Consider the following 14,242-nt stretch of genomic DNA (forward strand, 5'->3'; position numbering starts at 1 on the left):
TAAAAATATATAAATAAATGTATTTATACCGAGCTCGAAGAGAGAGAAAGAGAGAGAGGGAGACGGACAGGAGGTGGTGGTGGTCTGACGTATGAGACGGAGATGAGAGGATACCGACAGGAGGTGGTGGTGATATGACGTATGTGACGGAGATGAGTGGAAAACCGACGGGAGGAGGGGTGGGTGGAGATCGATGGACGAGAGAGACAAGATGAAAGTGAGATCGAGAGAGGGAGGAAGACGGCGAGAGAGGAGGGCGATGGTGCAGAGGGGTGGATGGGGTTTTGGAGAGTTAAGATTTTGGTTTTAGGGTGTGGGAAATGGAGAAGAAATAGGTGCGAATGTGGGAAATAGAAAAGAAGTAGTTGGGCACGTGGGAAATATGGCGAAAAGTAGGTAACGATTTTTTATTGGGCCCTTAAACCGTCAGGTATAAGGGCGCAATAAATTTATGAATTCCAATTAAAACCGTCGCCTATTCTTGTAATTACTATTATAAACCATCGGAATACTAATTTTTTCCGACGATTTTAAACAGTTAATTTTTTTAGCGACGGCCCCCCAAAAAAAGCGTTTTTAGGACCGTCGCGAATTCTGACTTTTGTAGTAGCGGTTGCATGTAATTTGTCCCAGTAGTGGAATTTTAGCAGAGACCTTAGGCAGGTCATGAGTCTATCCATACTCGCCACATAACTTATAAATACCCTAAATTCACATATGAAAGGGAATGTCCAACATAGCTAAAACTTTGCTGATATTATTTTTGGTTTTCTTCTTCTTGAAAAAGAAGCTAAGGATAAAGAGTTCGGGTTTCTTGCTTAAATATTATATATAAACACATCAAATTCGCTCTAAGAAGCTAATAGAATTGATCATAGACTAAGGTTTATTAATACCCAAACTACATAAAAAAAAACCTTCATCTCTTTATTTCAGGAATTTATAATTTCTTTAGTTCTTAAATATTTACTTTTCGAAAATCTCATTAAACATTTTGGTACTTTCATTTAGAGTTGAAGAATGACATAAACCACTATCTCTGCCATAGTTTTTACATGAAAGACGGTTCCTAAGAAGACTCTTCAAGGTAGCCTCGAGACGGTCATGGAGGAAGTAAATCCCCTCTCGTCGGAGCACGCGAAGCCGAGCGATGCGAGAGGCGGGAATACGTCCAACATCAATGATCGAGAGGACGATCCACGTTGCTGATGATAGAGATACTGAAATGAACGAAGAAGAGTAAGACAATGACGGTTACGTCAAAGACGAGTATTACAAAGACGACTACCATTATGAGCAAGACCCCGAGGTGGTTCGGGTGTCTAACGAGTTACTTGAGACTAGAAAAAAGTTGGCCCATCAAGAGATAGATAGTGTTTGACGGTCCTAACAAGTGGTATTAGAGCCAAAAATTTAGGAGTGCTGGGATAGTGGGTTGCATGTGCGATGGGTGAGAAAAACTCTCAATGTAATGACCTCGCTATTGAAGATCTATGTGGTGCTTTGTATCAAAAGTCTACCTGATATTGAAGTAGTCAGGTGGCATGTCCCGTTGATAATTACGGAAGTAGAAGATAGAGATCAGTGTTTAGGACCTGTGTCGAAATATATAAGACTTTTTGATAAAGTTGATGGTCAGGCGACGAGTTCCGTTGGTAATAAGTTAATAACGGCATCACAAAGTGATTTCGCTTAAAGAGAAGCTACGAGTATTTCGTCCTTTATTTGAAAAAAGAATTATTGGGTGTACAACTGTTGTGGACATTGTCCCACATAGAATAAATGGTAGAGAATTGAGCCATATATAAGAACATGGGCTACTCCACTCATTGCCAATTGGATTTGAGATGGAACCCCATGATTCTCAACATGGTATCAGAGCCATATCCCTTGCGGGCAAGCGATCCTATCCGATCCGCACCTATACAGATAGTGGTCATGTCCACTCTGATACGGTTCAAGATTGACGAGCAAAAAATAGCCATCATCTTGAGGGGGAATGTTGTGGACATTGTCCCACATAGAATAAATGGTAGAGAATTGAGCCATATATAAGAACATGGACTACTCCACTCATTGCCAATTGAATTTGAGATGGAACCCCATAATTCTCAACAACAACCAACATCACATATAATCTATTACACTATTTGTAAGAGAGAAAATTTATAATAAATAGAAATAATGTTAAGCAAGAGAATATAATTTTTAGTATTATTTATTGCGATGCAAGATAGTACATTACAATATTGACGGCTATTAGACCTTATTATTACATATATCAACGCTTTAAAAAAAAGTAGTACAGTACAGTTATCATGCTCAAACGTTTTCAAGTACTAGTAGTAGTAGTGTATAGGTCAAAATCAGAAAGTCTTGGTGTGGGAATGGCAATTAAAGAGTTCCTCTTCTTAAGAATAATCCCAAACCTGTCTGAAAGCTCAACCTTAGTACCAATAGGCATTTTCCAATCAAAACAATGCAAGAAAGAAGCTAACATATGCATCAACATCCTCTCCCCTAAGGAAATTCCAGCACACATTCTTCTCCCAGATCCAAATGGAAGATACTTGAAATTTTTACCAGAAAAGCTATAATCAATATCTCCTTTGCTTTGATCAGCCAAGAACCTCTCAGGTAAGAACTCCGAAGCATTTTCCCAAACATTAGGATCTCTTTGCATTGACCAAATGTTTAGATAAATGGTTGTTCCTTTTGGTATGGTATAACCACCAACAACAGTAGTTTTGCTTGGCTTACGTGGTATTAAAAATGGCACTGGTGGATGTAAACGTAAAGTCTCCTTAAGAACAGCATACAAATAGGTTAGTTTGGGTAAGTGAGACTCTTCCACGTTGTTGTTTAGTCCCACAACTTGTTTCAGTTCTTCTTGAATTTTTTTCAATACTTCTGGCTTATTTAGAATCTCTGCCATTCCCCATTCCACTGTGGTCGTTGTAGTGTCCGTTACAGCCAAGAAAGTGTCCTATATTTAACACAACATATGTATGAGTCATTATAGCACATAAAGAAAAAAATGAAATAGTGACAATAAAGAAAAGAGATAAGCGTGTATTTAGATACCGTAAGCAAGGCTTTGATTTCAGTCATGCTAATAGGAGTTTCACTATCTTTTTCCTCATGAAGCTCCATAAGAAACTGTAAAAAGTCCTTCCCCATGGATTTCCCTTCTTTCAAAGAGTTCTTTCGTTTATCAATGGCTTTATCATACATGCCTTCAAACATATGTGTAATCTTTGTAATATCTCTTTCAATTCCTTGTATATCAAACCATCTGAGAGCTGGGAAAACATCAGAGATATTAAATTTCCCCAACATCCTAATGAGTTCCTCCACTGCCTTCTTAAACTCATCACTATCAATAGCAGCATCAGCTCCTTTAAAAGAAGCACCAATTGTCATACTTATGACAGTGTTCATTGTAGTTTGAAACACCAAGCTTCCGATATCAACAGGGGTATTCATCCTTTCGAAGATGTACTTCATAGATTTTTTCACCTCTGCTTTTCTTAGCTCATACATATTATCAATCATGTTATTACTTGACATCTCACGAACAAACACCTTTCGAAGCTTCTTCCATTCTGGACCGTACGATCCAAAAGCAATGTCTTGACCATCATGTGTGATGACTGCTGCACCAGTACTAACATATCGGTTCGCGAACACTGTGTCTTGTTCGCGAACCACTTGGGCAATGAGTTGTGGTGAAGTGATCACCACTGATAGTTTGGATCCCATCCATAACTTGAAAATGGGACCATAAAGCTTGGCCAAACCTGAGAAATCTTGGTGTATGTTTGGAGTTAGGAAAGGAAGGTATCCGACTAGGGGAAGCCCCCGAGGGCCTGGCGGCAGCTGTGCTTCCGATGATAACTTTTTTCTTGTCCATCCAAACAATGCAATCAAAGCAAAAGCTGCTGATGAGAAAAGAATGAGAATGTCAAAAAGGTCATACCCATAATATTTAGTGTTGGTGAACATGGTTGAATGAGATAGTGTATTAATTGTTTGTACTCTCGATCACTACCTATATATAGATATGGAATTATATGTATGCTTTTGTTGAAAGTACTACTTTATAGAGTGAAGACTGTGACTTTTCTTCAGTTCTTTCTTATTTAATTTTTTATTTTGTTAGTGACATTTTTAGACTCCTCTTCTGTTTGATTATAAGGAGTCCCTAATACGAATATAATATGCCTTCTTTTAGCACTTTACGGTGTCTATAAAAAATGATAAAAGAGATATCACAACACATAAATTATATTATTATTTAGTGGTGGGCATCCGATCCAATCTAACTTTTTTTTTTCTCATACGATCCAATCCAATCAGTAATTGAATTTAGAAAATCAGCATCCCATCAAATGCAATTGGACATTAAAATCCAATCCAATCCAATTACTAATTGGGTTGGATATATTTTTTTTACTTAAATATTCAATTATACACTTATATTTCAATATTAACTTAAGAATGTAAAAAAAAAAATACTCAAAACTAAGTATTAACCTTTATTTTTGTTTAATACTTTATAAACATAACATTAATTCTATCCTTTATTAACCATTTAAATTTTAGAATAACTAGCAATTTTACTTCTACAACTTTTGATAATATTGATTCTGCCCCTTAAAATATACGGCTTGCTAAAAATCTCCAACTAAAATTTTACATTTATAGAAATTTAATCTTCTGTTATTAGGTTCCGTTCTTTTATTTTGTTTAAATATTGACGTATCTTTTTAATTAATAACTTTGCACTCTCAGCTTTTACAACTATCAAATTGTACCTTCTCAAAATAAAAATGCGAAAGATTTAATATTTTTTTTTGTAAATCTTAAAAAATTAATTTAAATTTTAAAAATAATTATTTTGAAAAATTAAGAAAATTAAAAGTAAAATAAAATTTTAAAACTAATTGAGCGATTTAAAAAAAAATATTTATATTTTATTAAGATTCCATTTAGATATAAAAATATATTAAAATTCAATTTTTGTAAAAAATAAATTTTACGGAAACAAATTTGAGACATTTTTTTTTCTCCAAAAATTTTAATTTGTTTAAGTAAACATAATTTTTTTTTAATTTACTTTTTATTTTTTCAAAATAATTTAATAACTTTATTGAATTTTTAATTATTTTTCTTTATTTTTTAAAAGATGAGTTTATAAATATAAATAAATTTTTTTTTTCAAAAAATTCTAAATCTTAGTTTGTCGAAATTATTTAATGAATTTTCAATAATTTTAGTTTGTTTTTTTTAAAATACTTATTTGTAAATAAAATAAAGTTTGAAAATATTTTTTTACGAATAATTTAAGTTTTTTTAAACTAAAGTTGATATTTGTTAGGTTTTTTACTAAAGTTAAATTATTTTTTTTTATTAAAATGTGGTAAAATTTGTATTGGTCAAAATTTAGAGGGTAAAAATACTAATTTTTAACTGTAAAAAACGAAACTTAACCTAAGGGATATAATTTTAAAGGAAATTTTTAACAAAGTGTATATTTTAAGAAAAAAAATTAGATAATATTAGAAGTTTAGATGACAAAAATACTAATTATTTTAATTTTTATTAGTTCTGATCAACTTTCAACACTAGTATACTTTTCTCTGTACAGCAACTAAATGTAAATATAACTATAGGGAACAGTGGTACTAATTAATTATATTATTAGAGAAGAAAGAAAATCCATAAGCAAACAAAATTATCTTGAAATTCAGGACAAATAATTATTAATTGCACTGCAGTTGCCCTGTTTGGACTTTGTTATAATTTTTCTTTTCTATTTTTGAATTTTTGCTACATTAGTAAGCATTTGGTAACGATGCTTACTAAGATGGCCAATTAGACTTTTATGTATCGTGTGTAATGCTTTGGCTGTCTATAATAGAATCTTTTTTATTCTTTTATAATGAAATCATTCAAGTTCAAACATGGCGTTCTGCTAGGCAACGATGGATAATGTACTCCATTGACAGTTCAACCGCTCAATTCAAGGAAATATATATTTTATGAACACTATGATAGGAACTTTGAAAAAAAAAAAGTATAATTAAATATCAATTTAAAAAAATTTAATTTTTTTTAAGTATAATTTTTATTTAGTTAGACCAACTTGACCTCAATAATATTAGCAATATCAAAATGGAGATTATACTCTTAAAAAATACGATCAACATATAAACAAGATGTTCTAGTAATAAGATAAGCAACCTAATTAGCAGACCGTTTGACAAAACGTAAAAAAATATTCTTAAAAGATGATAAAAGTTATTTACAATCCTCAATGACACCACCAAGAGTGGATGACAAAACCTCCAAATTTCTAACAGCTTGTATCAACACCAGACAATCAGATTCGATAATACTAACACTCGAAAAATCGCGCTTCAACCAGGATAACACTTCCTTTAGAGCCATGGCTTCAACAATCTCTAGAAGAACTTGCCCAATCTGGCGTCCCGTCATCCCAGACACGACTCAACCCTTGTGATCCTAAGTAACCCCACCAAAACAATGCCCTCCCTCCTCGTCAAACAATGCAGCATTAATATTCATCTTGAGTTTCTCATAACCTGATTTTGACCGAAGCTCAACCCCATCCGAAAGATACCAAGTATCAAACACAGGAAATAAAAACTTCTTTCTTGAGCTTTTCCCCACTGATCAAGAGTGATACGAGCCAAATTAACAACAAACTCCACCCGACCTTTCCTATCCTTCCACAAGAGTTGATTTCATGGGAACTAAATTTCCTAAACCAACATCACTGCCTGAACAATTTTTTCCTCACCCAGTCATGAGAACAAATGAAGAAACTAGTCCCAAAACGACCCTGCATCAACTGGAATCATAGCTAAACCTGCTACCCCCAACAATTCTGTGCAAAATCACAAGCAACTAAACAGTGAAAAATTAATTCACTGGCCCCGTGACAAATCGAACACAATAAAGAGACATCCACATGTTTAGTCTCCAACTGAACTATCGTAGGAAGACACCCACTAACCACCCTCCATACACAATTTTTCGCCTTTGAAGAAGCTTTAATTGCCAAAACTTCTTTTAAAACACCACCACCTCCGCGTCCACACTACCCTCACTGTTTACCTATAATAATTTAAACACACTCTTAATTGTATACTCGCTAGAAGATTCAAACCCCCAATACCAGTTTTTCTCGGTAACCGAATCAGAAAGAGGAATACCAAGAATATTGACCGCCACTTCCTCATCAAATAAATCTTTGACAATATCAACATTCCAAGCTTTCTCACCCACCACAAAAAGACTAATAACCTTTTTCATCAACCAAATGAGAATCCAAACTACCTTGACTCGAAATTGACCCATTCAGAAGCCACGCAGTATCAAATAAAAGACTCTCCTCTCCATTACTTATTCCCTTCCATGCCCCCTTACGAATCAAATCCTTTACCGCAATAAGACTTCTTCAAATATAACTTGGATTATTACCAAGTTCTGCCTACGTGCCATCCTCTCCCAACTCATCCACAAAATTCCTTGACGAGAATTCGTAGATGAATTCCACCAAAATTTAGCCATTAGTTGTTCCAAATCATGACACGTTCCAACAGGCAAAAGGAAAATGCTCATAGAAAAAGTTGCAAGACTTTTAGCCACATTACGATCCAGGACCTTCTTACTAGCAAGTGACAAGAGTATACCACTCCAACTTTGTATATGCTTCCTCATCTTCTCTTTTAAAAAGCTTAATACAATAGACTTGTTTCGACCGATTGTACTTGGGAGACCCGTGTACATACTATTCTCATCAGCGTCGTTTATATTCAAAATAGTTCAAATAGCCTCTCGAATAGCTCCACTCACATTCCTACTAAAAAAAGTAGTAGATTTTGCCAAATTAATCTTTTGTCCTAACATTTTCTCAAAACAATGTAGAATCTCTATCACTCTTTAAGCCCCTCCCGTGTTAGCTTAGATGAAAAGATAGCTATCATTGGCAAACAACATATAAAAAATGGCGAAGCACCCCTAGCCACACAACACCCCTTTATTAATTGATTCCGCTCATACTGACGAAGTAATGCCGAAAAGCCTTCAACACAAATCAAAAACAAATAAGGAGACAAAGGGTCTCCTTGCCTAATCCCTCAAAAAGGAATAATGAACTCCATCCTCTAACCACCATGAACAACCTCATACCTCACTGTGGAAAAATAACTTGAAACTAGTTGCACCCAGTGGCGGACCCAGAATTTAAAGTGAGGGGGGGCGTAAATAAATTTAAAAAGAAAATATAAAGTGTAGTTAGTGGGATTTGAACCTTTACCCTCTAACCTATTTACCAACTACCTTAACCATTATACCAAGGTTACTATTATGTCTATAACTATCATCTTTTAATACAAATATATGTTGTAACTAATTAAAATACATATACATTTTTTTCTCGATTTTTTTTTTCAGGGGGGCGACTGCCCCTCCTCGCTACAATGTGGGTCCGCCCCTGGTTGGACCCAATGTTGTAAAAAAATCAAGTTTTTAAAGCATAAACCTAAGATAATTCTACTCCACTCTATCATATGCTTTACTCATATAAAGTTTTAATGCCATTACCCCTCTTTCCCAGAAACCTTATGCTTCAAATAGTGCATAATGTCAAATGACACCATGATATTATCTAAAATCAATCGACCCGATATAAAAGTACTTTGTGTGTCAGAAATTACCTATGGCACCATGATATTAAAAATTTGATTTTAATTCAACAAATAATAATAAAAAAATAGAATTTATATGCTAAATTTAATTTTACTATATAATTAAAAAAAATCTATTTTTGATTCAAATATATCAAATTGTTAACGTAGATTTTTGTTAACTAAATAATTAGCCTTTACTATAAACTTCAGACTTAATTATATAATAATTAATAATAAGAACGACAATAAATGACAATATTTTTATGTGGTTTTGAAATTAAATCTTCATAGTCCACAAGTCCATCTTATTTAAATTTGAGAGTTTGTATACAGGATTCAATAATACTATTTTTGAGGAATGAATAAATAACATAATCACAATATTATCTATTTTTCTAAAGGTTGGGTTGTCCTTTATTCCTTGGATTGTGTCCCTATTTGTAGGAGTCTAGGGTAATAGTTATTTTCTTGGGATATGATCGTTTCGTAACTGTTCATGAAACGTGGACATTTCCTACGTTTCAATTTTGTACACATGAGATAATTATAAATAATAGCCTAACCGATCTTTGTCTTTATCTATATGCTGACTGTGCTTAGTTGTTCTTGTCATTCAAATAAAATCTTTCTTGAACATCTTTGTGGGAAAATGTTTAAGTGTTGAGTTATGGTGCATCTCACAGCCTTCCTTAACTGTTGAGTAAGGTATAAGCGAGAAGGTTACTTCAACGCGTTAAGAGTGAGGTGAGTGAATGTTGAAGTTGTTGTCTTTAATCTCTGAGGATACTCAAGAGTATGAAGGTCAATAAGCTGCAAACTCATTATCTACCTATTCCAAATAGTTCCATTATGTATTCTATTTATCCTGAGATGGACCTGTTTACCTCACTGGTCTCATCAGTCAATAGTTATTTCTCACGTCTCACTATGTTCTATATGGTAGCATGTTTTAGTATTTCTATTAACTGTATTTCCTAAGGCAAGTCATTTAAGTACATTTAATAATGTGTAATTTGAGCTGGTTCGTATCGTAACTTTGATGCACGTGTCAACTTTTTATTATTGCTCGAAATATAGGTATAACGATTGCCCCTAAAAAGTACTTTTTAAAGTAAAAAATACTTTTAAAATGCCTCAAGGGTACCATCGTATTTTCTCGATTTATAATGTTCATGCTTTTATTTTGGCAATTCAAAACTTCGAAGCAAATCATTTCACCATTTAATGCTATGACCATTCCTTTCCCATTAGTTCTCATATGTTTGATCTACTCTTTTCGTGATCGAACGGTTATCGTCTTTTGGGTATTAATTTCAAGTATTCCTTCTCTTTTTCCATTACTTCCCACAAATCCTTAAAACTCGAAAAATTCTTGACCACCTTCTTCTCTGAACTTAGATACCCTCATTGTCTCTCACCTTCTTTCTAGAATTTCATTCGATTGCACCCCTTGACTTCAAAATCATCAAGACCTAGTCTCTTTGAACTTTGAGTTTCCATCGCAAATTTCTTCAAAAACAAGAATTTTTCATAAAACAAGTAAGTGACCTTCTCTTTTTCTGAATTTTATAACTTTTCAATCTTGATTTTGTGCATTGTTTCGCATTTGTAATTTATTTGAGTAAGCTTTACATGAATTTTTGGGTAATCTAAGGCTTAGAAAACTTAAAGTTACGTGATTCGCAGGTTCTGGGTTTTATTTGTGCTCTATGTTTCCAGGAATTGGGGCATTATTCTCTATGATCATGTCCCAATTTAACCCAAAATTCATGCTCCCAGAATCGTCGGAATCGGAATGTCCTCAATTTCAAGCCTTAATATATAAACTTCAAACCTAAAAGCCTCAAACTTTACTTCAACTTAATGATGCAAAATTAGGAACCACCTCATTAGGTCTAACCAAGAAGAAACTTCTAACCACTATAGGCAATTTCTATGAGAAGTCATTGAGGGTAAACGTCGTTACTTGTGAAGAGCAACTTGGCTTGAATCGTCTTGGTTAGTTAATATTCCCTTAGCAAAGCTAATATTTTTACCACCAGTCATTATTGCTTTTTCACCAAGTGACTTAGAATTTGATCTTTTGGCTCATAAAGCTTACAAATCTAAGACTCCATAGAATCCTTTGGCCACTTTCAAGGCCGAATTGATTGAATCTAAGGTGAGATCCATTGGCCCTTACGTCAAGGATGTCTTAAGGTCGTTTGATATAATGAAGGAGAAGGGATTGTTCATCCTCTTAGTTGCCCAGAGGGAATTTAGCTATTTCTCACCTGAATGCGTATTTAAAGACGAAGGCAACAACACTAGCGATCCTTCCAAGATTAGGGCTTTCGGCGTTGAGCACATAAGGGCTGGAGCAGATTTCCCTGTCAAGGATTATGTCAAAGAGTTCTACAATTACCCTGGGATCGCTCCCTTCAACTTGCCCCAAACTCTTACAGGATTCTCACCAGTTTAAAATCCCTTTACCACATTTTAAAATGGGAGTCTCCTACACCCCTAAAAATTTTATATTTCTATTTTTTCAATGCCTTTCATGCGAGGAAGCATGGAGTAAGAGATTTTTACTATCTAGGGACCCATACAAATGATTGCAGGGTCATTGTGAGGCTGCCCAACAAGAATGAATTCAAAGATAACTTCTTTTGAACCACTAGCTTATGCCCAATCAACATTACCAGATTCAAAATCATACGTAAGTACAAATTTCTCTCAAATTCTTGGTTTTGAGTTATTATCTTCCTTTTATACTCAACTTATTTTGGTCTTCTATTATACTTTCAACAATCATTAGGAGACCCATCCCAACTGTAGAAATCAAAGAGAGGCATGAGGTTTTGCTTAACCTTCCTTATGGTTTGTGAGTTGGTAACTTTTTATTGCACAATAATAATTTAAAAGGCATGCGCTCTTCTTTGAAAGGACCAATGTACCAATGATTTTAAATACCCCAAGGTTTCAAATTAGCAACAAGTGTTTGTGCTTGAGAATGAAGAGGATCGTGACTACGTCGCTCGCATCCATTATTCTAAAAACATAACCACTCTAGAAGCTGAAGATGGGGCTCTCTGAGGTAATAATTCTTATATTTATATATGGTCTCCTACCGTCTTTAGGGCTAATTGAAAAGCTTTAGTTCAGTTTAAGGATAGCCAATATAATTTCTTTATCAGGAACTACGTCGACTTAATTGCACATAGGTTCAATAGTTGGTATCATAAACACCATGTCCAATTAAGTTGTAATAGCTCCTACTATGGGAACATTGTACAGTATGGAACTAACTTTCATAGGGCTGCTAGTTCAGATTGGGATCTGTCTCCACTTAACCCTTTCCACCTTTATGTGATCACTGGTTCTAGGGATTTTAGTAATTATTATAGCAGTTCTCCTTGTCTGATATTGTTGTGGTATTTTCAACACGCAAGTATACGTATCTTTTTAACAAGTATTACTCAAAAGAGTGAGATCGATCCCACGAGGATTGTAGTTAAGTACTTTAAAATTAAATTCTTACTTCTATTTGGTGGATTCAAAGTTTAGAGAAAAGTAAATTTAAGAACACTAAAAATACAGTGAAGCAAATAATTCAGAATAGAAATTAAAAATGATTAAAGTTAGGGCTTCGATTTCAATTGTATCGATTGATTATGGCCTAATATGATTATCTTCTTGTTACCAATTTCTATGCAATAACAAGTTTACTAAGGTAATTTATAGTCTTCCCAGATATATAAATCTCAATTACATGCAAATTTTCTATACTCGTGATAAATTAAACATGCAACAGACATTAAGCACAAAAACTTTATAAGCTATCTAAACTATACAGGTACTCTCGTCCTATATCAAAATTCAGTTCTATTTCACTATAGCATAATTGACACTCACTTCTCAGATCTCGCATCAAAATCATAGACAATTAATTGGTGATCAGGCAATTAAAAGTAATTAAGTGCGAATAAAATAGAATACACAGAAATTGAGGGAAAATAAAATCACATTAGAACCATAAAACAATGTCAACAATATCCATCTAAATCCTAATTAAGTGTTAAGCTACTCATGTTTATGGAAGCAAAATCTCACATATTAACTTAAGAAAAGAGAAGAAAATAGAGAAGAAAAGAATGCTGAAAACTCTCTGAAGAATGCCTCCAGTATTGCAGTTGATCTTTGAAATTCATACTCCGTATTCTGCTGTTTATTTCCTCCCGAATCGCTTCTCGAAGTCAACTGAAGTTCACTTTTTATATAGCCATTGAGGGACTAAAAAGATAGGAAAATGTACATGTTGAAAATCCTATTAAGCTTTGAATTAGGAAGCCACCAAGCCCGCATTGAGAAATAATTTTTGCTTCAGCATAGGGGCGGGCCGCGACGCCGTCCTTGTTAGGTCGCGGCCCGTGTGCGAACTTCACACTTAGAACCCTGTGTTTCAAGATGCGAGCCGTGACATGCCCATTTCTGGGTCGCAACCCGTGTTCTCCATGCCCTCATTTTCAACGTGTGTAATCTTTTCATCTAGGGAGGATACTAATTTTCCACAATGATATTTTATGCGATCTTTTATCTTGTTTTTCATCTTTTTCTGTTGATATTTTTCTAGTTTTCTTCTGTTTTAAATCTTCAAAAATAAAATATAACAAGCGTAGAATTGGTCCAAACATAAGTAAAATTGAATTAAAAATATACTAAACTTAATCTAAAATTAATACTAAAAATAACCTAACAGATACTTATGGTAATGTTCCAAGTGGGAGCTTTAACCTCACCACCTTTGTATTGCTATTTTACTCAGAATTTAACATCTTGTTTTCCATCTCACAAACATGAATAGTTTAGAAGATCTCATATGCAGTCCATTTGGCCCCGCCAAGTGTGTTAATAAAAGAAAAACTCCTGTGGAAGTCACTTCTGAGTCAAAACCAAAAGTTTCAAAGAAAACCAAGAAGACTGCCAATAGGAAGTCTGCCTAGGTCGGCATATCCATTGGACCTGAGAAAGTCGCACCAACAACTTCTATCGTACCAGCAACTGAGAGAATTGGTGGACAACCTTTAGGGTCTCTTCATTAGGTTAAACTCTTTTGGTCTCAACCAGAGATGGCTCTGTTGGAGCCTTCATGCCCCCTACCAACAAATGCAGGTGTTAAGGATTCCCAAGCATGCTTAATGTATGCTACAGAAAGTTGGTGCCCTTTTAGAAATTTCCAACATGAAGATTGGGATTTTATCAACAAAGGTGATTACCAAAGCCTTATGACGAGCAGTGTAGATCTTATGCAGTTGGTTAGTTCAAAAATCATAAGAAACTATATTTATATTTTTTCTTACCTTTTGATCTTCTATTTTGACCTCTTTCTATACAAGGTTCCTTCTTATCCTTCATGGCTCAGTAAAGGGGCTTTCAAAGTATCAGTCAACTTAGCACAAAGCTTTGTAAGTCTAACGACCAACACGAGATCTTAGCTAAGTAATGAAATGATGCCCAATTGGAGATCTCTCGGCTAAAGGAAA

At 34.3% G+C, this 14,242-nt stretch overlaps 1 protein-coding gene across 1 annotated transcript; it reads right to left on the minus strand.

Moving 5' to 3' along the window:
• Positions 1 to 2,187: 2,187 nt before the first annotated feature.
• LOC115715768 (flavonoid 3'-monooxygenase CYP75B137) lies at positions 2,188 to 4,162 on the minus strand. The gene is made up of 2 exons (XM_030644441.2): positions 3,085 to 4,162; positions 2,188 to 2,986 (listed from the first exon to the last, which is right to left on the minus strand). The coding sequence occupies exons 1-2, from the start codon at positions 4,003 to 4,005 to the stop codon at positions 2,333 to 2,335; spliced, it is 1,575 nt and encodes a 524-aa protein (XP_030500301.2). The 5' UTR covers positions 4,006 to 4,162; the 3' UTR covers positions 2,188 to 2,332.
• Between the last annotated feature and the right edge of the window lie 10,080 nt (positions 4,163 to 14,242).

The sequence above is a fragment of the Cannabis sativa genome, chromosome 5 (assembly GCF_029168945.1).
Source record: "Cannabis sativa cultivar Pink pepper isolate KNU-18-1 chromosome 5, ASM2916894v1, whole genome shotgun sequence".
NCBI lineage: Eukaryota > Viridiplantae > Streptophyta > Magnoliopsida > Rosales > Cannabaceae > Cannabis > Cannabis sativa.